At 41.8% G+C, this 27,266-nt stretch overlaps 1 protein-coding gene and 1 non-coding gene across 2 annotated transcripts in view; one reads left to right on the top strand and one right to left on the bottom strand.

The window, feature by feature from the left end:
* LOC135914366 (U4/U6.U5 tri-snRNP-associated protein 1) overlaps positions 1 to 25,576 on the top strand; it is a 33,392-nt gene extending 7,816 nt beyond the window's left edge. The window contains exons 5-21 of the mRNA XM_070521681.1: positions 1,328 to 1,430; positions 2,876 to 2,950; positions 3,031 to 3,127; positions 4,623 to 4,762; positions 5,728 to 5,800; positions 5,894 to 5,967; positions 7,882 to 7,941; positions 8,629 to 8,747; positions 13,877 to 13,971; positions 14,062 to 14,189; positions 15,653 to 15,820; positions 15,940 to 16,044; positions 17,265 to 17,349; positions 19,415 to 19,505; positions 23,705 to 23,927; positions 25,287 to 25,408; positions 25,498 to 25,576. Coding sequence (XP_070377782.1) covers positions 1,328 to 1,430; positions 2,876 to 2,950; positions 3,031 to 3,127; positions 4,623 to 4,762; positions 5,728 to 5,800; positions 5,894 to 5,967; positions 7,882 to 7,941; positions 8,629 to 8,747; positions 13,877 to 13,971; positions 14,062 to 14,189; positions 15,653 to 15,820; positions 15,940 to 16,044; positions 17,265 to 17,349; positions 19,415 to 19,505; positions 23,705 to 23,927; positions 25,287 to 25,408; positions 25,498 to 25,522 — 1,783 coding nt within the window. The 3' untranslated portion in view covers positions 25,523 to 25,576. The remainder of the gene's footprint in view (positions 1 to 1,327; positions 1,431 to 2,875; positions 2,951 to 3,030; positions 3,128 to 4,622; positions 4,763 to 5,727; positions 5,801 to 5,893; positions 5,968 to 7,881; positions 7,942 to 8,628; positions 8,748 to 13,876; positions 13,972 to 14,061; positions 14,190 to 15,652; positions 15,821 to 15,939; positions 16,045 to 17,264; positions 17,350 to 19,414; positions 19,506 to 23,704; positions 23,928 to 25,286; positions 25,409 to 25,497) is intronic.
* On the bottom strand, positions 21,412 to 21,534 carry LOC135914416 (U6atac minor spliceosomal RNA). The gene has a single exon (XR_010568305.2). It is a non-coding gene; the product is annotated as a U6atac minor spliceosomal RNA (small nuclear RNA).
* Positions 25,577 to 27,266: the final 1,690 nt, after the last annotated feature.

Raw genomic sequence — 27,266 nt, 5'->3', positions numbered from 1 at the left:
AACATCGAAGGAACATTTATTCCTGCTGCTTGGCAGGCAGCAAGCAAGTTACACACTGAGCGTGGTGGGCCCGTGCAAGTGTTCTTTTAAAGCCAACACGCGCTATCACATCAGCGATAGCCGAAGAGTGCACAGGTGCATAGAATCCCTTAAACCTATTGTCTACCAAATATGATACACACCACATAGACCTTCGTACAGATTGTTCCCCCATTTGCGTGCTACGCAAACTTCCGTTGTCATGCTCGTTATGTGTATACTACTCTACAGTAATTAACATTGCAGAAATGCAAATCATTATGTTTATTTACAATATCAAACAGCACTTTTCAGTTCAGAAACTTAACCTTCCAGTCACAGATTAATTTTTTTCGTGGAAAAGCTTGAAACACTTAGGCATGTGGGGAGCAACACCACACTTTTGACACTCTTGCCTGTTGGCATTCTTTCCCCCAACACTTATTGCATTGCACACTTTGCACGGCCATGATGATTATCGTTTGCCAAGATTTGGCAGAGTAGGATGTGGAAAATGCCCCAGTGCACTACTTCAGGGCACGTAGGCGTTGGAACACAGGTTACACATGCACAAATGTTCTACAGATATCAACTTAAAAAACATCACATCTTAATGTGCACACCTGGTGCCATCTATTGACAACTCTAAACTTGTTCAGCGTAGTTTGGCTGTTGCACCATCTATGAATAGCTCTTTCAACCAACATTACTACAGACACTGCGAATCACCAGGTTTGGCAATAACTGCCCTTGTTCTTATGCCCGGCGATTCACTGGCTTTGGAGGCCAATGAGTAGTATTTTTTAAGTAAAAAGGCTATGCTACCTCCACTGATGCTGCTTGTATGGGTAGGCTATGCACTTTCGTGAATACAATGTTTGCAAAGTAGAGTCACCATATATGTTAACGAAATTTGAGGGGTGAGGGGAAAGGATTTTAAACTAGCATCAAGGTGCATATTTTGTATATTTCAGTATTTCTTTTTAATGTTAGTACCTACTTATATTAAAAATTGTAATTATTACCTTGATTCATACTTTTGATGTGCTTCTTTGAACTTTCACATAGGCATTCTCAAAAGCTCGTCGAGCAATTATTTCTGCTTTACTTCCATTTAAAACACCAGTGATCAGGATACAATTTAATGTATCACGGTATACGTTACAACTAATACGTTATGAAATACGCATAAAAGCACCAAAGATGATCACATTTCTAGCAGTAAAGAAAGAGTTAAATGTGACTGCCCAGAGTGTGTTTCTTTGCTAGTGCACTATCTTATCTATATCCAGACACTGTCACATTCTAGAGAGATGAAAGGCCTGGGGGACAGCGATGAGGATGACGATGCCTTGCAGTGGGTTCGGAAAAGCCGCAAGCTTCAAGAAGAAAAAGAAAAGGCTGAGAAGAGAGTAAGTTCGATTTCATGCAGATTCCATGACGGCATAAAATTTTTTGGAGATACATTGGTGTTTAATGAGCCTTGTTTGTCCCACTCTGCTATGAAGGCTTTATGTGTGAAAATATTAAATGAAGCAAATGGCATTTCTCTGCATGCTTAGGAAGAGGTAGTACTTCAAAAGAGGTGCTAGCTGTTGTTTACTAAATGAAGAAAATTGGGAGGGACTGATCTAAGCCTCGAGTTTCATCACTAGTGCAGGGGAAGCACATGTTCTAATGTAGTAAATTAATATTAATTAGTATTTATTATATGCTAAGATGATCACCTATTATCCCACATTTTATGATGTCAATCACTGCTCATAATAGCTGAAAGTGCAATTTCTAGCATGCCTGAAGGCTTTCAAATGTGTGGAAGTCATTTAGCGCATCATTCTTGTTGTCGTAAGAACTCAAAGGCATGCAGTATTGTATCATGATCATCAACTGAAAAAAAAATAATAAACTGTGATTATGAATAAGGGAAGTTATAAACAATGAGTGCATTGTAAGTATGGACTTAAATAACTTATTTTATAGTACTGCAAATGGCATTTTTTTTCCTGTGTTGAGGTTTACTGCTTGGTGCTGTTTAGCTAGGTTTTCAAGTACAGCCTTCAGTTCAGTGTAGCCTCGTCAAGTTGTTGATACATTTGATCAATAATTTGCATGGTAATGTGCACAATAGAGCCAGGGCCACAGCATTAAGAATGAAGCTGTGCAACTTTCACAAAGCACAGGTCTGTACAATGGCACTTCATTGCCATGAAGCCATAATAATGTCAGATACTAGTAGGTGGTAAGGGGACATAAAAGTTATATAATGCATAAGAGAATGATAAACTTTATTTCTGAACAACTTTTGCCTCTCTTAGAGTCCAGCTGGGTTCCTGGTCATGGTGCCAAGTCTGTTTGTTTGAACTCCTTGACACGCTTTGTCTGGGCCACCAGCAGTGGCCGTAGTGTCATGCGTATCTCTTGGGGTGGAGTGGTGCAGCTCTCCCAGGTTTACTGGAGGGAGAGCGGGTTGTGTGAGCAAGATTTTAAAAATATGTGGAGTCCTCTGGGGCATTCTCAGTAAGCATGAACTGCATTGGGGTATTTGCTACACAATGCTGGTTTGCATGGTCTGTTCTCAAAGAGGTGTCGAATAGTACTGCTACATAGGGTATGTGTTTGTTCTTGGTATATTAGTAAAGTGTCCTCTCTTGGTGTTTGTAATGGGGGCAGTAAGAGGAGTCTGTTGCTTTTGGATTTCTTGAGCTCACTGCGGTGTAGGTAACTATTAAAAAAGAAATCATGGAATGCTTCCAGTTAGGCAACAAGATGATCAAGATATCTGCGAATGTACATATGATTGGGGGTTGGTGATGAAAGAAACTGATAAACAATTTGTGACCTTTTCTTTCTCTTTTAGGCAAAGATGTTGGAAGAGATGGATGAGGAGTTTGGCGTGGGAAAGATTGTCGAGGAAGAACTTAAGCCTGTCAGGGTAAGTTTAGACTACTGTGAGCTGATGTTTGACACTTCGAGACATACATGCTGTGATTGTCCATTCCTTCTCTCTCTCAGGAGTACACAGCCAAGCACCTTAAGGGACTTGAAGTGTTGCACAGCACAGAACGGTTCAAGGAAGGCCAGTCTGTCATATTGACATTGAAGGATCAAGGTAACAACAAAAGTTTCTCATTTGAGGACAGCTGTTATTGGAACATAAGAACATAAGGTTATTGCTGCCACTGGCATTGATGATTTCATAGCATTAATTAAATTTTGCATTGAATGTCTTTCAGTCATGGAGGCATAATTTGACAATGGTAGGCATTAACAAGTGGAAATGTTTTCATGCTGTTGGATGGTTGTAGCAGTACATTAGTGGTGTGGGTTTATGATTTGGCAATAGGGTAGGGCAATAGAAAGCATTCCAGACCCCAAAAGTGAATATCGCCAATTCTCTTGGAAAAAATTGGGCTAGTTGCTGAATGTGTGAATGAGGCTTGACCAAAGTATTTTTCTAGAAAAACATTATTTGCTGATATTAGCGCTCTTTGAACTTTTCGTGAAGAAGAAGAAAGTTGGTCGAAAGTAAATTTCTTTTTATAACCAAGTGTGGAACCAGGTGCAATGACAAATATTATTTTAGAATGTTCTACTGACGTGGTTCTTTCATGTGATGTCTAGATGTACATATTTATAAATTTTCTGCAATATATTAGCTGATTAAAAAAGAAAAAAAATTGTGTATATTCAGAAATTTTTTGCATAAACATCAGTAACGGTTCAGCAACAGTATTTTTTGCTATTTTTTCCACTTGCTATAGCTTGTGCTAAAAATATTGTTCGACTATGAAAACAAGTACTTTTCAAGAAAATTACTACCAAATCTGGCAAAAATTCACTTTTTGACAATGCTGAGACCTGAATTTAGCATTAAGGCCCTCCATATTAAAATGCATGAAATAGCTTGTTAAACGCACCAACCCTTCAGCTTGTGACCCAGATATCTTAATCTGAGTGAATTTTGCTCGAGGCGCGAAAAAAAGTTTTCTCATTTCTGTACACTGGCCAGACATAATTCTACAGCAGAAGGCATCTGGAACTGTAATCATGGTCATCTTGGTGCAGGGAGACTCACACTCGCATGTGGCACAGCTCATATTGCCCTGGCCAACAGACAGCTTTAAACACTTTTCTTTTATTCGCTTGCAAAAATCATTGTGATACAATGAACGGTATCGGCCATCTGAATTTTGATGGAGGTGAAATGCAAAAACGTTTGTGTGCACTGATTTCAGTTTGCATTAAAGAACCCCAGGTGGTCAGTATTAACCTGAAGCACCCCCACTAAGGCATCCCTCGTCACCTATTGTGCAGTTTTGGGACGCTAAACACTGCAGCTTAATTTTATATAACTCAAGTTAGTTGACTTTGTTCTCACTGCCTCCATCTCTTCATTCTTATGAGCCATATTAGCTTTTTCATGCTTAAAACATTGTTTGAATGCAAAAGTGAAGGTTGCTCGGTTCTTGTAACTCCGATTTTGAGACTATTTTTTTTCCATGTGGCAACCCAGATGAATAAAAAGAAAGAAAAAAGTTTGACTACCTTTGTCTGTTGTTAACAGGGCTGTTTGCGGTAACTTTGCTACCTTGTCTACGTTGCAGGTGTCCTTGACGAAGGAGATGATGTGCTCGAAAATGTCAATTTAGTGGAAGCCGAAAAAGCAGAGCGAAATGTGGAAAACCGCAAGGGCAAGCCTGGTTATCAACCTTACGATGACACTGAAGTTGATGAGTTCGGAATTGTAAGTTTGTAAAATTGCTTTTGTGTACCTAGAACTTGTACTAGAACGTGTACCTAGAAAAAAAGTTAGGGCGAAGTTTTAACCATAAAGTTGACTTGAGGAAAGGAAGATGCAGGCATTCTGAGCATCTGGGCAATTTGGTACACAACATTGATATACATCGGATATACTGATATACATTTGATATACATTCGATATACACACAACTGCTGGAGTCTGAGGTAGATAAACTTGCCCACGGTTGTATCTCTCTTCTTTCAACTTCACAGCGTAGTACAATATGACAGATATTTTTTTAACTTTTATCTTATTGTAATCGTTGCATCCTTGTGAAATGTTTGCAGTACAAGCAAATTTTTTTTTTTTTTGTGGGTTACAATATTGGTTGTTTTTCATGTCTAGCGTGCACCCCTTTGCGTACACAAAGTTGTATAGCGATGACAAAAGTTTGCATCCGAGCTTATCAATGTGTGCGTGTATATCCCTCGCCTTCCTCTTAGCAGGGAAGGGAGTCTTGAAATGCAAGCAGTCAGTTATGTGCTTTTTGAAAGCTATAATATTTCCACTCAAAGCGTCCCAGCTGCATAAAGCCGTGCAGAAGTTAGAGGAAAAGAAGTTATTCAAAATTAGTTATTTCAGATTATTACTGTGTAACAAAGTCTGCGCAGTACTGTACGCTACATTAAAGAACAAAAGTATACAAGGCACATTAAGCTAAAAAGTAGTTGTCAAAAGAAGAAACATGGCTTTTACCAGTGCCAGAAGTGTTGCAATATTTATTAAGAAGAATGGCCTTTGGAGGCACATTGTGATAGGGAATTGCACCAGAAAAATGCTATTTATCCTTGTAATCCTAGTCTTACTTGATACGGAAGCTTGTTGAATCACTGTGCACTGTCGATGATTGAGCTCATTCAAATAGGACTCGGCCTTCTTCTATAGTTCGCTTCTTATCCTGCACTTAGGTAAAGAAGAAATCTCTTCTGTACAAGTATGATGAAGAGATTGAAGGGGTCAAGCGGGAAAAGTTCTCCATTGGTAAGTTTTCACGCTTGCAAGTGCAGTTTGTCTTGAAATGATGTTGTTCTGTAGTGGAAAGGTTATGTGACATTGGTGGTTGTTCTACTTCAGGTGCGGGTCCAACTGAGGCAGATAAAGAAAAGGAGCTGCAGATGGTGCGGATGAAGCTGAAGCAGAAGCAGAAGGCAAGTGTGGTGCATACAAAGGGTGTTACAGACGTGGCGGCCGCATTACGATGGGGTTGAAATGTAAAAATGGTTGTGTGCTTCAGATTTAGGGGCACGTTAAAGAACCCCAGGTGGTCAAAATTAATCCAGAGCCCTTGCCGCTATGGTGTGCCCATAATCATAATCGTCGTTCTACCATGTAAAACCCTAGAATTTAATATATATTTCGTTCAATATTTAAGGTGCTGCAGTAAAGGCGCTGAAGATAAGGAAAGTGCAACAGTTAAGCAATTTCACCCGGATTGCTTTTACCACAGAGACATTTTAATGTGACTCAAAGTAGTTATTATAAGTAATTGAGAAAATTATACTAATTTTTAACTGAAAGAGTTGGACAATTGGCCCTAATGCAAGACTCAGACTCTGCCATCCGAGAAATTCATAACCAGTTTCAGACGTTCGATAAGCTTATGCTGTTAATTTCTGCAACGCAGTGAATTCTGGCCAATTTCACCCATGCAATCGAAGCAACCCCTGATGAGCACAACTGTTACGCCCTTGTACCATCTTGTATAAGCCCTCTCTATGTGACTAGTAGATTACCATTTTACAAAATCTCTCTGCGTTGTTTTACTCTTTAGTTAGCAATGCTATGAAAGCTAGAGTAACCTTTCACACTGCCTGCACTCGTGACATACAGTGGAATCTCGTTAATTCGAACTTGCTTAATCCGAACTTCAGGTTTGTCCGAAGTAACACTGTGGTCCTGTCAAAATTATGTGTCCTTCAATGTGCGAAAACGCCCAGTAATACGAACACCTGAGCATTTGCAACGGCTAATTTGAACATGCCATGCTGCTGATCGTGCTCTCAGCTATTGTGCCGACTCATGTGAAAAATTGTGGAATTTCCAACTGCTCTGTGAAATAATTGCACCTTGCCAGAAAAAAAAAATGACCCTAGTAAAACGGACATTTAAATGAAATTTATGTTGGCTTTGTCTAAAAGCTCAGTTTCAGAGACAGGACTTTCCTAATAGATTATGCTTCTTCCACAAACATGTCATGTAGGACAGGAAAGTCCTAGTTGTTGTTGCATAGTATCACCCCCCATTCTTTTAGAGTGAATAGGTTTCTTTGCCTCTTTTAGCCATTTTTCTTGATAGGTGGTGGTAGCACTTTCACTGCTGATGCAAAGGTGCCGATGTAAAGAGTGCGTGCTGTTGTGCAACAGAGTTGCAGGGAGCATTCGTCGCCGAGTGCCTTCTATTATAGCTTTTCAAGACGCACTTGCCGTGTGCGTGGTTACTACTGCTACAGATGTTCTGGTCCACAACTCTTCTCTATACGGATTTACGCAATCCGCCAACAAACAATACCGTATGGTACTCACTGCAACAAATATGCGGATTCAAGCACATCATTTTCTTAAAAAGTTATTAGCTTTCTAGAAGCGTTTCGCTGTCTGCTTACATTGACAGCTATCATCGCTTGTTCCTGCACAATTCTTTTTTTATATATTCATCAGGAAACTTGTTATAGTTGCAATTTGGCAAAAAGTGCCTCTAAAGCTTGCCAATTATTTTGATCATGGAAACTTTACTTAAATAATTGGCAGAAACCTGGAAAACTTGGGTAAGTAACAAAAAAATTATTTTCTGTGTGACCTGTATCAGTTTCGTTAATGCAGTCAGCACACTCATCTGAATGAGCAGTGACTGTCGCCTTCCCAGAGGTACGTTAGAGTTCAGAATCAGTACAAGACATTGAAGTTTGTAGCTAATTGGTTAGGCTGTCAAATACATTGTATACAGGTCTACGGATGCATAGTTTAATAGTGGCGTGAAGGAGTGTGGGCCCCATGTTTTGAAGCCTGTGCATCTGTATTCTTTATTCAGTCGTTTGACCGCATTCACTGTGCTTCACTCTGTAGGACAGCCTGGTCATGCCTGCCCCTCAGATTGCCACTGAGTATCTCACTCCTGATGAAATGGTAAGCAGTCTATTGTTTTCTTTTCTCTAGCTGTTGTCATGTCACACATTGTGTTGCGATAAGTTTCACTGTGACCTGATTTGATGCCTACAGGAGCTTGGTCTCAGTGCAAAATTTAAAAAGTCTGTATTGATAGAGTTGTGATGCTGAAAACTTGCAGATATGTGTAATTTTATGTACTTACAGTTGAATTTGAAGCCCTCTTTTTATTATCTCATTTGGTTCTAATATTATGCTAGCTTCCTCTCCTTATTCGACTCTCAGCAGAATGTTTTTCTGGAAGACTTCTTCGAAGTATCGCAACTCTTGTTCTAGGCTATATGGAGCATTAAGGTTGGCCTTATTAGATTCCTTGAATCATGTAGAAGCCACTGATAACTCTGTTTTGCAAAATATGAGGAACTTATTTTTTTTACATACATTTTCAGAAAATGAAGTAAAGGGAGCTTGTATGTCTAATCAACACCACTATCAATTAACCCCCCTATGCCCATATGCCTTTCTTGGCTTCATTGCCTGCTGGTTTTACATTGTTGTGATTAACAGAAATCGAGCCCCGCGGTTTCCCTTCTTGTTCAGCGTATGTAGACACTTCAACTCCGTAATTGTGTTTGTTAGCTTGTTTTAGGATGCTTTGTGCGCTGAGCTCGTGTGTCCTAGAATAAGTGCTGTGTACTTTTACCCCAGGCAACATTTAAGAAGACAAAGAAAAAAGTGAGGAAAACGCGCAAACGTGAGACCTTCAAGGTGGATGACCTTGCTCCACTCCCTGGACACGAAGATGACAAAAAGGACCACGGTTCACGGTAGTGTGCTTCCGAGTTTTCTTACATTTGAGGCAGACAAGTATTGTGTGTAATGCAGTTTCAGCTTTTTTACATATTAGACCACCTATAATGTAACCGTTCATGGTGAATAACTGGCTATACTACTATAGCCTTTTCTGACTCCCGATTTACCCTCCATGTTTATGCTTACTGCTTATATGTAGTGCAGCTGCGCGATGCAAAATACTTGGTATAACACGGCTTCAGCGGGCAGGGAAATCCCACAGACAAGTGTGTTAATGAGCATGCTTTTCAATGACGTGCACTGGCTGATGAGAGGGGAGGTGATGCGGAGGAGAATGAGACGTGGAGCAAATGAACAAGGAACCAAAAAAGAAAGAAGAAGCTTTGGCAGCGCGATGTGAACAAACGGTGGTTGCCTAGACAACAGAGAACCTTTTTCTAGGCCGAGCAGCGTGCGCTTTGCACTAAACACGGCTTCAGTTTTTGTGCGCCTGTTCGTGATGGTTGTCTTCGGCAAGTGCAGCTATCGTGCGTGCAACCTTGACTGCTGTAAGTTAAAATGGTGTTCCACATATTTAGTTTGGGGCTTTTAGGTCCACATGCGAGCTTCCTCCTTTCCTGCCAGTATGTGCACATACAAACTGCGTAAGCGTTTGCAGTAGTTGCCGTGGCTGGTCACCGAGAAAGCAAACTTTGCTTCACATGCGCTGCTGTCAGTTCAGCCCATGTGCGGGATTACATACCCAATCTCTATGTAATCATCTATGGGTGCAACCATATCAAGGGGGAGCTTCCCACGATGGCAAGCTGCGTGACACCCCCGCCGGCTAGGCCTAACCAGCACGCCTCATCAAAAGCCGGCGGCTAAAGTTGCAGTTTGGTGCCAAGTCAACGAAGTGTGTCAACGAAAGTCAACGAAAGCGGAGGAACCACCTTGATAACGAAAGTGAGGGCACGAGTGTGGCACACGCAACGCTCGAATAGCGGCAACTTGGTCTGTGGTCACCATCTTTTGACATTGTCGAAACATGGTGACTATGACGAGACGTTGTTGACAGTCCGAGAAATCAAACGAGACACCATACGGTGTCCGAGATTTCACTGTGGAGCAGCTGGCAGTGCCGCGGGGAATTTCCAATAATTGAGCAGGTTTCTTCTCTGTCTCTTTTTTCTTTTACAGTCGAATCTCGGTAATTCGAACTCGAAGGGGCTGAGAAATTTGTTCAAATTAAAGACGTTCGATTTAACGATTTAAAAAGAAGGGCTTGTTCTTGTAGTATTGGTGCACCATAACACGATGCACGAGCGGTGTGAGTTGGGAAATATTGTGGCATGCAAGCACACAGCGAACGAGGGCCACAAAACTGCCCACGCTGGGAAAGGCTCGCTTTCCAATAAAGGCACAAAACAAAACTTAAGGGTGCGGGCTAAGCTGGTGCTGGTGCGGAGACCGTCGAACGTGAGGGAGTTACAAGGAGTTGAGAGGGAGCCTGAGGGAAGCATAGTTGCGAGGAAGGGCAGGAGGGAAGTTGATTTGCTTTCCCGCCAGCTGGATGGATGGCGCAAATTACCTCTACCACCTAAGACTGTCACCGAAGCAGTGCACTTGCCCAGGCCAGACTGGGTCTCCACCACTGCTTCCCTCTGCATGCGTGCTCGTGTGCTTTTTTCTTCATCTGCTGACAGATCGGCGCAGTGTTTACATTCTTCGTCCTGCATTATTAATGCGAGTCATGTCTTATGAAGATGATGAAGTTGTTGCCACCGATCACAGTCATGTTGATGGGCTCCCTTCCGAAGCGCAAACAAGACCAAACCAAGCCAACCAAAATAAGCAAGAGGGAGAGCTGACCCGAGCAAGTGATAGTACGGTACAATAGACGTGGCTGAACCAGACGCTAGTACGAATAGAGCGGTTGGCTGGGTCCACATGATACCAGTTTCCTGTGCGTACGTCACTTTAGGGGCCGGTCTCTCATTGGTCTGTGCTCGCGGTTTGCTTGCCACCGCAGCGAGCCGCGAAATATCAGCCCAAGACCGAACCCTCCTGCGGCGTGCGTTTTGGCGCTAGTGTGGCTGGGATATTATGGCGCAACGCAGAAACGGTGACCTCATCATTTGAGAGAGGGTAAAATTTCCACCACACTTTTTTTTTCTTTTTTTCCCCTGTCTCTCTTAAGAGGGGTCTCTCCTAAACGTTTTCTTTATGGCGGGGTCAGAGCAATGCTGGTTGGCGGTGACGCCGTATGATTTGGGGCGCTACTGAAAGCACTGTCGGAGCGCGGTATGCTTGAAATAATCGTTGCTAATGCGTGTGTTCGAATTATTGGACATTTTCGCCCCTTTTAATACATATAACTTTGCTGGGACCACAGCGTCAGTTTGAATAAACCAGAAACTCGAACTAAGCATTTTAATACATATAACTTTGATGGGACCACAGCGTCAGTTTGAATAAACCAGAAATTTGAACTAAGCGTGTTCAAATTAACGAGATTCGACTGTAGTTTGTCTGTTTGATGCGAAGACCGTGAGTCCTCGGATGTTAATCTTTCAATGCTCGTAAATTTAAATGGACGCAAACATTCTGGTCGTACGCTCAATTTCTTGGATATGCACGGCTGCTTGGTCTACATGCATTACACATCTGCAGCCTTTAAATAATTTTGTTTTAGTTATAGTGCAGATATTCGTAACTTCGGCAACTTACACTACAAGCAGTCTATGGTATACTCTGGAATGTAATTGACAGTGGTACAATAAAGGTATTCCTTGTACAGCTGTGTACATAGAAGAATGGGTTACCTCAGCATATTATTTGCCCCTGTGAGGGTCACATTTGATCATTGAGGTAGGCTGGCATGCTTTTGCCTTGTGTTGTTTGTATTGACATGCTTTATAAGTTGCAGACAGCAGCTGTACGCACAAGATGCATGTTTCTGAATAAAGAGAGCACTGTGACATATGGTTGAATATAGTCCAAATTATCAAGCATGTTGAAAAGATAGAGCGTCTGAAAAATTGCTAGTTTATGTACTCACATGTGGCTCACTTTTGTTTCCACTGCTGTACATGTATGGCGGGGACCCTCAAAGGGTCCTCCATTGATTTTGTGGGATGGTGATTGTGACAGACACTTTATCCACTTCTAGCTGGTTACAAAAATGTACACTCAGAATACGTCACACAGTCAAGAACTGACTGTGGCAAACCTTTATTTTAATTCACTTGTGGCCACTTACCAGCAGAAGAACTCATGCAGGTAATTAAAAAGAATTTTAAAAAATGTATTATCAAATTAAATTCAAACGCGAACCAGTCACAAACAGCTCGAATTTTTTGTGGCATCTTCAGAGTTGTTTTCATTTGCAACAGGGTCTTAATTCGGACTTCGAAACATACACATGGGACTGTTCCACACTTAGAAACAGACTAAAGAGTGATTGCGTGTCATGCTTTCATGTAATTATGCAGAACAGCATTCTGATCAGTTATCTTCTGTTCACGTTTCAGTTTATGCTGGTGGTTTCTTGTCACATGTACCATTAACCTTGTCACGTGTATATGAGGGCTGCTGCTTTTGGAAGCCATTTTAACCTGCCTGTTTCCAGCAATAGTTATGATCAAAGATTTGTTGAACATAATGAAGCACGAATCTGAAGTCTTATTCTAAGTGAGGTCATAAGGAGCGCTGATAGGTGACATTCATAATGCATAGTGTTCTGGAAACACTAACTGCATCCGCTGTCTTTCATACAGCACAGTTGCGAGACAGTTGTACGTTGACAGGCTCAGCGATCATGGCCATGCAGCTTTTTGGGCATTTGAAATGGAAGTAATTACCTTCATCGTGTATTGATTAATGAACACCAACATTAACTGTATTGCTGTGATTCAGTGAAGGCTCACTAGCACATTCTTATGCTCTAAATTGTTCGTCTGGACGGCAGCCTCAAGTGGTGCACTGCTTTGAAATTGAAACATATGCCAAGCCACCTTTCGCAGTGACATGTGTTTGGACCTGTGCTTAGTGCCTGAAAAATTGCTAATTCACTTTCGAATTTCTGCATCAGGCTTCTGGAACAACCTTGCATTGTAATACAATGCACCAAGTTCATTTCATCTTCAAGAAAACATGTTGCATGTGTGTAATGAAATCGATGCTCCATGCATGCAACTGATGAGAACTGTGGCTGCTTTGCTCGTATTGGGTTCTCACTCCAAGTGTGCAAACTTAAATTATGCATGACAAATCACATGTGCATGTCCTGTGAAGATGGAGGACAAAAGTGATTGGCATGTTGATTGTCAAGTATTGTGTGTCACTTTCAGTTGCTGCAGCCGGTGCCCACATGATGGGATGTAAAATCTTTTTGTGTTTTACGTCATACAAGTGTGCCTGTGGCATAGGCACATTGTGCATGTTTTCCCTCGCTTGTGTTCTTGGGCAGTGCTTAATTTTCACACTGCTCTTGTGCTTTTGGTGTATGTTAGTAGAAGGCTTCACAGTTTACTGTTGCTTCGGCAGGAAGCACCAGTACAACCATGTGAGTGGCTCTGCAAATGCTTGGCTCCTCCTTAGCACAATGTCTCGATACTAGAGCTGAACACCGAGAAGCACAAAGTAATTAAGTGTCGAAAGGAAATTTGAGAAACACGTGACTAAACAGCGTTTTGCACGGTGAAGCAGCAATAGCTTGAGGATAGAGTGTGTGGGCAAGGCCTTGTTTATCTTTACTGCTGATACGCTGTTGTGAAGATGTACAGTAGCAGTGTGCCCCAACATCGTAACATCTCTTCCAGATCTTTAACCTCCCACACTTGACAAAACTTGCTTCAAAGAAACTTCGCTGTCTTAGCTCTTCAGTGAATAAATGGCAGTAACAAACACTCCATGTGTTTGCCTATACTAATGTGCCAGAATGCATTTGTGTTTCAGTATGAACCAAAGTGCAATTTCTGTGGACATTGATCTCAGAAGTGTTCATTTTTCATCCATTCAGTGGAAGTTTCACTGGAGGTTGACTGTGCCGATTGTGGATAACGACCATTGTTTAGGGGCTTCAAGTTATGTTGAGGATCCTTTCTCCATGTTCTAGTTTGACAAAATGACAGTTACGTATTGCTCTCTTTTCTTGTCGTAGACGGCGCCGTGAGAACAACTTCACAGAGCCTGTCTTCGTGAACCCCCAGAGCCAGCAGTTCTTTGATGATGCCAGAAAGCCTCCCGAGGAGGATGGTGAGTGAATTCGTTGGCCGCTGTGTGTGCAAAAGAAGCATTTTGCTTTGCTAAAATTTACATGTTTCTCACGTTTGCACGTCTCTTTAGACATGATTGGACCTGACGAAGACTTGACCGGTGTGGCAGTAGAAGAGGATGACACCGATCAAGCTCTGGAAGCTGCACTAACGAAAGCGCGGCGGTTGCGCCTCGCAGAGGGCAGCTCTTTGCAGAAGGTGGGTGTGCCCTCATCCCAGCATGGTAGTTGTGTCTTGGCACTGCTTGTTGTTAAACAGATACCGACGCATATGTTCGCATTTGCGGAAAAATAATATACCACAGGCATCTCGCATGTGAAAGGGTCTCGCTGAGCATGTATGACAGTTGGGAAACACAAAACATTTTGATTTGATACTAAAGTTGTCTGGCATCATCAACATTATTGTTAATTCATGACAGAGCAAAATGTGCTGACGTAGTGTATGGTGTTGCTCACAAAAAGTGGGCATACAATAGAACTGACAACAGGGCTAGCTGGTAATGACTGATTATGAGTGTGATAGTGCAGTATGAGATTTGATTTTTTCTGATCTCGTTGTTATAGGCAGACATGCTAATTTAATGCGCTCATGCAACATTCAAGGCATTTACTAGACTTTCGTGCTTTCAGTTCATTTTTTGGACATCAGTTAAGTTATTGTTACAGCTCATTAGCCCACTGTTAAGATTTTCTGTAGTTTACATTCACTCTGTTTACTTGAAAATGGGTCGAACATGAATATAGGGCGACCCCTGTATATTGAGCTTGCCAAGAAATAAAAGAAATGATTCAAATATAGCTGAGCCCATACTTTTTTTTAGAAAAATGAAAAGCTTTGAACGTGATGCACTCTTATTTACCATAAGCTCGAGCCACTAGGTCTCGCTAGTCGACGCCACAATCTGCATCCTTATTGGAACTGCCAGAAAAGTTGTCCTTGGCACTCAAAATGACGTTTTCCTCAGTGCTTTTGAGTGCATTGGATATGCAACATTTCTTGAAGCCAGACTGGTGTTGTGTTGGAGGCACTCTGCTAGCTTGGTACTTTTGCTAGTTTTGTTCACGCACATAGGTTGAAATTCTTTGGTCATGAATATAGGTCTATCGCTCATTTGGGTAGCACTTTCTAAAAAAAAATTAAAAAAAGAAGGTTGACATATATTCAAATAAATACTACAATTCTCTGTTGTCACACTTGAAGTCACATGACATGCTTGTAAAGGCATGTGTAATACCGTGGTGTATATGGTAGTATGAATATGTGCTGTTTGTATTACCTTAGGTGGGTCGAAAAGAATTGGGAAAAAATAAAGATCTTGTATGGACAGATCAAGGGGTCATGGCAGCAACTGAAGGAAACAAAGTAGCAGCTCGGACTTTCCTGAAACCGAAATTAAGTGTTTTCTTAGCTTTATGCGTGGCCAAGTGCATTCCATGTTCGATACCTTGGTTGTGGCGATATTTAAATTTAATAGAGATAAAAGGGACTGCCGCATAAGCTTAGCGTAGTAAATTGAACTTGCAAGCTGTAGGCACCATAAATATTCCTAAAGTGTCATTTTCCATTTTTAGTGGCATTCTGTGCTGTATTTCAAGTGTCGGATGTATGCTCACAGCTGTTTGTAACAATGAGTGTCTGTTCTTTGCTCTCCTGGACAGATAGCGGAGTCCGCACGACTGGCACGGGACCAGGATGACAGCGAAGGCAACGCAAACTCGGCAAAAGCCATTGTGCTTAACTCCACAGCTGAATTCTGTCGAACTCTCGGCGACATCCCCACGTACGGAATGTCTGGAAATCGTGAGGAGGAGGCTGAGGAACTCTTGGCACGTAACCCCTCCGTATCTGGCTTTTGTAACATGTGGATTGCACCGTTCCAAACTAGGCTGTCTGAAGTGTGGCAGGTGGCCTTTCCTTTCTGATAAGAGGCGTGACTTTCTTGCAGGACATGGACATAGAAAATGAGGAAGAAGATCAGGGTGCTGGCGATGCGGCGAATCGTGGTGCTTGGAACGAAGTAGACATTGAAGAAAAACCCGTGGAAATCAAGGTCCCACATTTCGTTCCCATCTTTGATCCATTTGCCGTTAGTTTGAGCTGAGAGCGTATTCACTATGGGGAAAGTGCTGTGTGTGGGGAGTGTCTGGAAAGTCACTGCCTATCTATGATTTATTATAACTTCAGAAATGATGCTTATGTGTGAGTGAAACAAATTTTATCATGACCAAGAGAAACTAAGAATCCTGTCTGCAGATAGTTGCAGATGACAGCAAAAAGCATTGTCAAGATTAGGCCTTATTCACCCAGCTGTTGGTTTCTCCGTCTTCACCATCATAGTGTTGTATTCTGTCAAAGAATTTGGTTTTCACACCAATCTCTTCGCTAAACGAGGCAGCTTGCCACATAGTCCCTCTGCGTTTAGGTTGGTGAACTGGTGACAGAGCCCTGCCCCGTCAGAAAAAGGCCAATTGGTGAACTCCTGGATGCTGCCAACTACTGCTGTCAACTACTGCTATCAACTATCACCTGTTTGAACTCTCTCCGGCATGTTGCCAGCATAATTTTTTTTCTTGGGACAGCACTGGGACTTCACAGACAGCAGCTGTGTGAATAAGGCCTTGCTGAGTCTCAAACTAGCGTGATGATTTGCAGTGTGCAAATGTGTTCTACAAGATGCTGCGGCCCCAAGTTGACACCATGCAACTATTCCTTGTAGGACTGCCCGAGTTAACAATCTTTGTTAGAGCAGGAAACAGATGGTGAATCATGAAAGGCGTTAGTTCAAAATGTCCTTGCAAGTGGCCTGTGGCATTTTTTGGGAAAATTCAAGGATGCTGTGCATAAAATTTTACACAGACTTATGAGCAGTGTAGGGCTTACATAGAATTTTATATGTGACATGACACGAAAATTAATGTTTTTTTTGCGGGAAGAAATCTTGTGCGCCAGTATGTTTTGCACATTGAGTTTGACTTATAATTTTGCGAGTTATTAGAATATTAATGGCGCTGTGGCAGTATTGCATGGACGAAAACATAAGGCTGGAGGTTACAGGACATGCATTGACTTCTTGCCAAACATCTTTGTGTGTACTGCCGCTACACCACCGTGAACATTCACCAAATTGCCCAGTTTTCCGTTCTACTAGAATTTTTATATGTGTGCTTATCTTCCAGACACCCTACATACGTAGTGGGACTTGTACAGTGACATGTGGCTCAAGCATGATGCCCTTTGGTCGTGAATATTATTTCTGCTGTCTCTTTGTAGGACCGTGAGAAAGAGCCCATTTTAGAAGAGGAACCTGACCTCTCAGTTGGCATCTCGGGCGCACTAAGGCTGGCAGTAAAGAAGGGTAAGGTTGTCAAAAGTGCATTGCGCTGGGCTGCTTTCTATAAGGTGTACTTTATGTTCCCCATCCCTTGGGATGTCTCTGGTTAGACCTGTGGTACTTGTGGGAACTGCACATGTATGTGAACTGCTCAGTCTGACTTCTGCAAAGAGTGACAGGGTTGCTCGAAATGTCACTCACATGAAATGGGTCTGACAGCATTGTCTGTACCATGGTGGTGTGAAGCTGGGTTCATTTCATTAGATTTTTCAACCTAAGTTTCCGAAAGTGGGCATTTCATTGAGAAGGACATAATCCGAATTCCCAAAAAGAATTAAAAAAAAAGCAGATTTCAGCAATAAAGCGACCGAGTTCGAACGCTTGGAAACATCACTTTTCACTTTCTAGGAGAGTAACATTGATTGAAGTACAAGAATTTACCTTTTGTTGTAGTTATAACAGTAAGATGTTGTGCTTGGAAATTGATATCACGGAGGCATACTTTGTGATTTCTTGGTTCTGCCAAAGACACGTTGAACTTTACATGCTCAATGAGTACAAGAAGATGTGAATGTGAGAGTGATGTGGCTACAGAGGTATAAGGAGCAAAGAAGGTCAGATTGCCAATTTTCCTGTTCCTGGAAAGAGGTGTATTCTATAGGATATGCTCTGCATATCTGTGTGCTCCCCACAAATGTGAAGTGATTTCTTCTGGCACACCCACGTTGCAAGCTGTCGGCTGTGTTGCGATGCCTTTGTTGCACTGCTTCAATGGTGACATAGTAGGTGATCTTGCGTGGTTACCCATCCTTCCCTGGGGAAAATAGTGTGCAGATTTCAGACATGATGTGACTTGTCTACGAAAGCTTGGAAGCATGAGTAACACACGCAGCGATTCAGCGTGGCAGAAAACACATTAGCAGATAGCATGCAGCTTTAGAAGCCAGAGGCACACCTGACAGCTACTGGGTAAGTCCAGGGCTAGCAAGCCTACAAGAACAGGGATTGACTTAAAATGGTGGTTAAGGAAGAGTTCGAATGACTGGTAAAATGCGATTTTCGCTACTATTCGGACTGCATTGACAAAAAAAAAAAAAAAAATCATCCCTCCCACCTTAGGGTGATACCCGGCCTCGCTCGGGACACTGTTTCGTTTAATAAACGTTTCTCTCTCTCTCTCTCTCATCCAGCCGACTGTAGCTCGAAGCTACAAAGCAAACCCACATGGTTCCCTTTCATGAAGCCTTGCTCACCTTGTGGGTTGCTGCAGAACTGATTTGCCATATTCATTGTCCTTTTGCTTTGAGATTTTGGTGAATTCTGCCTCCCTCTGTGATCAGCTAGCCTCTTGGTTAGATCGGTTGGTAGAGTGGCTGCCCTGGAAAGGTCTTGGTCCCCAATTTGATCCACGGACTGGGACGAGTTCTTCAACTTCAAAGCTTTCTTTCTGAGAAATCCTATCGTGTTTCCTTTGGATCTTTATGCTATACATTCAGGTGGATTAAAGTCACCTCTCTCCAGCTTGTGGGCTTCTGCCAAACTGATTTGCCACTACTTTGAATTCGTCACCTGCTGCCTCAGTCAAAACATTGAAGTTGATCCTATTTTTTTAGATAACACTAAAACATTTAGATAGAGTAAGTAAAAGCAGCAAAAAAACAATAAAGAGCAGTTTGTGCAATCACTGATATAAACGTGTGGCTGCTCTTCGACCTTCCCTCACATATACTATGCCTAACCTTGTTATAACGAAGTCACATCCAACACAAAAATATCTCCGTTATATCCTATAATTGTTATATAATTATGTATATATGTGTTCATTACACGCTGATATTGGTGAGAAACATTTAACATTTACTTCATTATATCTGATTATTTGTTATATCACTGTTCGTTACGTCAAGGTTCTACTGCACTGAGGACTTATGAGCTCGACTGGAATGCCTCCTTGAGTAAACCTTGTTGAGATTAGACCTTGTATGTTGTAGTTAATATTTTGCTTTAGCAGTGCATAATGAAGACTTGCCACAACACTCTCTACTCGTCACTGTTGCGTTTGTGTTGAGGAAATGAGATCTCCCCACAGGCTACATCGAGACAGGGGAAAAGAAGATTGTGGAAAGCAAGAAGCACAGTGACCTGCATGCACAGTCGTACACCATTGAGGAGAAGTTCTAGTAAGTACTCTGCTCGACCTTATTCATATTTTGATGGCTACTTACCGCCTAAGCCCTTACCCACTGAAGCCCTTATCACTGTGACACGCCGTCACCACTTTAGCATGCACTGGGACGGGGCTTTTCTTTCTGGGGATTGTGTCGCGGCTTCTCAAGACCATTGCAATTATCCTAAAGGGACCCGGAAGACGATAACGACTGACTGAACATTTGAGCTGTTTTGAAGCCTGTGCTTTTGCTCTGTGTAGTTTAACCAGTGGTGACAAGCTACTGACACCTAAATACTCGTAACAATACTATTTGAAATGGCATCAATGGTAGCGAACAAGACGGGCTGCTTGGGAAGCCAAAGGAGAGTACACAAAGCACAGACTTCAAACCTCATTGATAGAATCAGCAGCAAACCTATGCCGGGTGTCCCAGCTAACATGGAGCAAACGTAAATCAAAACAAAACAAGGCCTTTGGTGTGGATGAAACTAACTGTGTGTTGTTAGCAACCTAAGTAAGCCTCCACTATCTCTTGTGTTCTTATTAAACAAGTAACCAGTACTGATTAATTATGCTCCAACTGTATGGCCACAATGTCAACATAAGGTTTATAGAGCACAGTTGAAATCATCGCTGTCAAATGTTTCTAGTGTGCTGCCTTTTGCGTAGATCTTTTCTTTCTGCATCTAAATGAAAGCGACTTTGGTGTGCAAGCAATTGGCTGACAAACTTTTAAGAATTTTGTGAGCTATTCTTTAAGCGTGCAAAGAAGTGACAGAGACAGTAAATATTACAAGCAGCTGAGAGTGATGTTTCCAATGTGCTGCACAAACCTTCTTTGGTATTGTGGCCATAATGTTAATAACTGAATGTTTGTTTAATACTTCATGCTATTTACTGAATAAAAATACAGCAAAATACTGGAGCCTTCTTTAGAAGGTTGCTAACGACAAACAGTTGGTTTCATCTGCGCAAACCTGACAGACTGTGTTTCTATTCCTTGGAGCTCCGCTCCATCTTTGTAGCCCGAAAATATTTTCTCTGACGTGACGTACGGCATTCCTATGAAGTTTACATGCCTTGAGCGCCGATTAGCTTCACTCGTGCATTTTCAACATGTACAAATGAGTAAATGATACGATTGAAATGGAAATTAGGCAGTGTATCTTAAGAAGTTGCTTATGGACAACCTGTCATTGTTGCCTGAAACATCCGCTTTGGCACTGTTCACAGTAGGCTTTTGCATAGGCTGTGAGCTTGTGAGCCATGTTTCTATGGCCATGCAGGGAACAAAAAGGCAAGCAATTTTCTTAATGCAATGCTGTAGGCAGCCTTAACTAGTATTTCGCTTGATGTGCGTGATTAGTTGACATATGAGAACAAAGTACAGGGGAGCTCGTTTTATGGTGAATACCATAGAACGTAAGCTCTTTATTTTGTTTGTGTATCGGCTACTTACCTCCACATTTTTCACAACCGTGAACTATCTCGTGGAGTCACCTTCCCTGCTTTCTTTCTTTTAATTGCAGCTGAATTAAGTTTCGTTCATTAAAGCTACAATTTAGCTGTGTTTCTATATTTAAGTCACTCGCATATCCTTAATCACGGGTGCAGAATCTTGATCTACTACGAAGCTGCGCATGTGGCACAAAAAAATTCAGATTTCGCGCGCTGTGCATCGCTACTGCTCGCAGCGCCCCCTCGTGTATTTCGAGACGTATGCGACGGCGATGATTCCGCTTGGTTTTCACTATTTGTAGGCGTATTTTGTATTACTAAACATTTGTACACGGGGATGCGAGAGGCTGTATACGAGTACGCAATTTTCGGCACGACTGCGACATAACTGCTGTAACAGCGATGACTATACGCATCGCATACGCGCACGCATTTCGGCAGAAATAAATTTTCAAAAAAAAAAAATGTGGTTAAGTGCCGCGAAGTAGGCGGCTGTGCCTTAACCGTATGTGTGTTGAGGCCCAGAGGCCCTTCCGTCCTTATCAAGGGGAGTGCTAACCGTCTCTCCTTTTATACAACACGTTAGGAAGGCGTCGTTTGCAGGTATATATAGCACCCGTATTGCGACCACCCGATAATCGACCTCGCGTTCATTGTGGTGAAATCAAAGTGAAGTTACGGAAACTATGCGGAGCTTATGATGCTGCACATATTTTTGCGAGTTCTGTGCATCGATCTGTTAGTTGAAATTTACGATGACTGCTCGTTTAGTGCCACACACAAAAATAGTAACTGTTGGCGGGAGGCCTGTCCGCGTGAATTATCCGAGCGAGTTTACTAGGTTGCGCAAGGAACTAAATAGAGAATGTACTGCTTGTACTGTCATGACGTATTGGGATTATTAAATGATCTTAAACTGATTGACATAGCCATATAGCTGGTGTTTTTTTTTTCTTTAGGTTTGCGACTGCGATGCGTACGTAGAGCGAACCCACACTAGCGCAGGGCTAGGCAGCAGATGCACCGCGCATGGATAAGACGAGCGTCATATTGTTTCAAATCTTGTTTCATGTCGGTTAAGTGCGTTATGAAAAGCTTATATTTGCCTGATTATTGATAAATAACTTGACCATTGGCGATAATTAGTTTAATTTGTGAAGCTAAACTCTTGATGTCATCGAGGTCATCTCCAGCGATCTGGAGTTTAGTTTCGGGGGTTCCCAATGCGTCGCCAAAAGCGCGAAATTTAAATATTGCGCTGTTTGAACATGTATACTCGCTTTACGTCCCTACCTCTTGGTCGTTAGCACTGTGGTCGAGTTCACGCAACTGCATCCCTTGTTTCTTGAACGTTATACATTAGGAAAAGAAAGCATTACAAATAAGCATACTCCGCTAGTAATCAGTGGCGTAGCTAGGTCGTCTGGCACTCGGGGCCCATAGGTCTTCTGTCAACCCCCCCCCTCCCCCCTCCCCGAGTGTAGTCGATGAAGGCGAGGATATAGACAATTTCTGGGTGTCTTCGGACGTATATGACCCTCGTTGCTACGCCACTGGGAATAATGCCAATATTGTGATCACAGGCGGCCAAAAGGCAAAACCCAAGAAAAGCATAAGGCAAATTAACTGTATATTTAATTAATCACTTTACTGCTTTAAATTTCCATCGTATTTATTAAGATGAACCTGTAGCCCTGGGGCTCCCATCGAAACACGCGGAAACGGCGAAACCGTGTTTTTCAGCAACCACTGCGCGAAATTTGATGAGCTTGTTGCATTTAAAGGGATAAGTTAAAATCAAGGACTATTGGTAGCGAAATTTTGGGCTAGGCCGGATACTTGTAATAAAAATTTTTGAAAATCGCAAATTTTCAGAAAACGAAACTTATAAGTTTACAACTCTAACTCAGCAATGAAAAAAAAATATCAAAATTCTGTAAACTGCACCAATAGTAAATCTAAAGCAGACAAAATTGATGATTATAAATGGCTCTCAAATACACCACTATTATGTGAGCAAGATTTTTGCAAAATCCTCGCAAACATTGTAATAACATAACCTACGATATGAATTGATGTATCAAATTTGTCCGCTATAGATGCTCTAATGGATGACATTTACAGAACTGCGACAGCTTTTTTTCTTGCAGAGTTACAGATTTGTAAACATTATGCTTCTGTTCTTTTAAACTTATTGATTCTTGATACATTATGAAAAGTTTGTGGCCCTAAATCAAAATTCTGCTGCCCACAGTTGCTAGAATTTAACTTTCTCTTATATATGCAAAATAATTTAATTCAAATCGATGCAGTCCTGTAAAAGTATTTCTTTGTTCTACATGTACTTGAATAGGCGGTGTCGGAGTTTGGCCTGAGCCGAAGCTTCCTGTTAAGGGTAGCTTATTGTTAATCTAACATCTTCTTAAGTTACACAAATATCAAAAAATAATAAAGCAGATAATTTCCCCTATCCTTTCCTGGGCTGATAATTTAGCCAATCTGCCTCTGGGCTGCGGTGACTTCCTACGATTGCTACTCAAGATCCAGTCCCTTGGTCCCGTTTATTCTTCTTAGTGAGTATAATTTGTTTCTTAACTTGTGAACAATCCCTGCCATAGCACAACACTCTCCTATTCTTGTTTTCCGATATTGCAAGCATAAGGTCAGCATTTGGATTAAGAAGAGCTAGGTGCCCGACTTGTTGCGCACAATGGTCATTTTCTTTGTCTTGCTTTTTTTGTGTCCATACAGTGATGACGACAAAGCGAGCCGCCGAGAGCGTTACTGTGGCCCTGTGTCAGACTTCAAGGAGAAGGATTCATACAAGCCGGATGTGAAGCTCGAGTACATTGACGATGGCGGGCGGATACTGAATGCAAAGGAGGCCTTCCGCTATCTGTCGCACAAGTTCCATGGCAAGGGCTCGGGAAAGAACAAGGTCGACAAGCGGGCAAAGAAAGTCGACCAGGCTGTGGTATGGCACTCTGTGCTGTGTTACTTCCTTGTGTGTGAGCTTTCTCAAGAAAAGCTTGATATCTGCCCACATGTTCAAAACGGAATTGTTGCAAGCAGCAGCTGGCATAGCTGCATTAAAGGGACACTAAAGGAAAATATTACGAAGTTGAAATTGATTCGATAGCTTATCTGTCTAGAAGTCTGTCATAATTGTTTCCTGGGTGCCAATATGTTGCCATTATTGTGCTAATATGACTAAGATTGTATAGAAAACTGCCACTGAACATCCTGAACCGCCTGCCTCGGCTCCATCATCCGGCTAGCGGGCGGCACCAGTTGCCAGGTGCCCGACGTCACGCCATGCATTACACGAGAAAGGTACCATACCCCAGCATAGGTGACACCATTCTGAGTTTTCATTTTTGTCATTTTCTCAAATACAAAAGCTCTGTTCTCACTATGAGTGATGAATCCCTTTTTAAAAAAGCTTAATATTTCATTCTAGCTCGACGTAATATTGCCCTTTAGAGCCCCTTTAAGATAAATGCAGCACATGCTCAAGGTGGCTGCACGCAGTGGCCACAGTTTGAACAGAAAGTGTTTATGTTGCCAAGGTAAGGCCCATACCAAAAAGGAAATGTTGCAACATTAAAATATTCCATGAAGTTGTAACATTGGCACGATGTTCTTTCCATTGTGTTTTGCTTATTTAAACTTTCTTGTAAACTTGCATTTGGAGAACGTTTAAGGGCAGTCTTATCTTTCCTGCACTAAAATCTGCTGAAGAATGTAGGTTCTCATTGCTCTTACTGTCAGATTTTGCATAATTTTTTCTTGTTAACTTTATAATGGTGACACTTTACCTCCTCTTTGTTCATTGTGTCCGTCAGGTCTTTGCTGATATTGTAGATGAATGGAATTTTTATTATGTTAGCAAATGCATTATTATTACACTTGTCGTTTGCTACTGCTTATAATTTTGAAACATATTGTGACGTCTTTGGCCATATGAATCCAACAGACAGTGAAGCCAAGGTAAGCATAGAAGAAAAACAGCTTTTTTTATCATGGGACTGTACAATTAGTTACAGATTAGGGTTAACCAAATGGTAAATCTCATATTGTTAATCGAAGAAAAGACAACTTTGCCATTGGTGGGGGCCAAACTCACAATCTCAGCTAAAAGCCCTCCTTCCCATGCACACAAAAATAGAAAGGAAATGTAAGAAAGAGAATAAATTTTCTTTTTTGCCTTCCATGATTTCCATCTGTGTTGGCTTCATATGGTTGTTGCTAAAGAAAACAAGCCTCCAGGTTCACTGTGTTCTTCTCACTTGTGATATGCGGAATCTATTCTTCACATCAATGCCTCCTGCAGAAATTGAAGCAGATGAGCTCAACTGACACCCCTCTGAACACACTCAAGTTACTTCAAGAGAAGCAGAAAGAGTTGCAAAGTCCATACATCCTGCTAAGTGGAGGATCGAAAGCTTTAAACCAGTGAGTCTCCTTTGATGCACAAGAAAGTTTCTTTCAGTTTACGTGTCTAAGTGTAGACAATGCTAATGTAAATTTCTTTATTTTTGCAGGAGCTCCCTGATGAAGCCAAAGTAACAGCCTGGATCAGTTTTATTCCTTTCGTTGTAAATAAAGGACCATAAAACATGAGGTGTCTTTGTACTATCGAAATAGAGACTGAACATCTGGATGTTTCCTTGATAAGGAACTTATTTTATGCATACATATTGTACATACAATCAACCATGTCTGAGGGCCAAGATAGTAGTATGTGCTACTGAAGCAATCATGGCAAAGCTGCAGGACTAGGTAATTATTTTCTTTTCTTATTAGCAGCCTTAGCCCCTACGCAGATGGCACGTTCACCTGGTGGTTAGTGTATATGACGCTAGTCCCAGCCTCCAAGGTTTTTCAACACACTGTAGGCAGCTGGGGCAGTGCCTGGTCTTGGAGTTCATGCAGAGAAACTGTGCATATTGAGTAGGATGTCACTCCCGATGAGCGGTAATGGTGTTCTTTACTTTGAATATTGAAAGCATGTGCTGTTCCAAGCTTTAGTGATTCATGCACTCGTATCTCAAATGTACAATTTTGCATGGAGACTGCTGTATGTCTAACTACATGAAATGGCTTTCTTGGTGGCCCAAAATTTTGCTGCAGTTGGCCATTCAATCATAAAAAAAAAGTTACTCCAGTTTATGGCACATGCGACTTTCCTATTAAGAGTAATTTTTGTCAGTGCTAGCAGGAGCACGTTGAAGTTGCACAATATTAAAAAAATATATTCAAAGGGATTTTAATGAAAAGTCTGAGATAAATGGTCAGGCTTCTGCTGTACATTGTGGTTATAATTTAACTATATAACAAGAGTTTGCAGGAATATCCACTGAGAAGGAGTGCATGCATGTTCCAACACAGCAAGCAGTATGCAATTGGACATGTCTGTGCACATTACTGTGTGAACTCTGGTGATCAGCCTGCAAAAGTAGCCTGCAAGCCGAGCCTGGGGATGCATCTTTGGTAGGCGTTGATTGTGCAGTCTGGGGCAGTCAAGCCCAAATAAAGCGTCTTGTTTGGGGACACTGGCCCATATTTCACTTGCTTGCGAGTAGCAAAGAGGCATATACCTATTACACAAGTTTTTAAACCAAGGCCACTGGAAAGCAAAGTATGCAAAAATGGTTAAGTGCTCTACATTTTATTGTGAATTAAGGCATTTATTTTTTCCAAGACAAACCAGTTTTTCATATTGTTTTTATGTTATATTGTTTATATTGTTTTGAGTGAGCAGTGTCGACACGCAGCCTTGAACATGGCCGAGCTCACTCAACACTTGCTCAACGACATACAGCGCAGCGTCGCTGGTTGCGTAGTGGTGGAAAAGAGCAGGGAAGAGATTCATGCGACCGGATCCATTACAGGCCGGCATAGGTAGCATTAAAAGGCAGATGAAGTTTCGAGGAAGAGAAAAAAGGTTAAGGCGATGTATACAAAAGTGCTTGAATGAAAAGCATGTATAGCATACCTATATTAACTCGAGCAAGGCAGATGACTATGCGTCGCCGACCCATTTCAAACGGGATGCCAATAGATCTTCATCAACAGCATGACATCCCGGGGTAAGAACACGTTAGCATTAGCATTGACTAGTTTTGAGTGGTAGATGATAATTATATCCTGGCTCTGACGATGAATTCTTATATTCATATTTCAAGGTGGTTGGTTGATCAGTGTAACTTATAAAAGTAATACAGGAACAATGGTAGCGACGCACTGTAACTGAGGGTTCTTAACTACCATATTTACTCGTGTAGGGCCCGCACTTTTTTCTGATCTTTTA

The sequence above is a fragment of the Dermacentor albipictus genome, chromosome 7 (assembly GCF_038994185.2).
Source record: "Dermacentor albipictus isolate Rhodes 1998 colony chromosome 7, USDA_Dalb.pri_finalv2, whole genome shotgun sequence".
Taxonomy (NCBI): domain Eukaryota; kingdom Metazoa; phylum Arthropoda; class Arachnida; order Ixodida; family Ixodidae; genus Dermacentor; species Dermacentor albipictus.
Note: the sequence above shows the minus strand (reverse complement) of the source record. Positions and strands in the feature narration are given on the sequence as shown.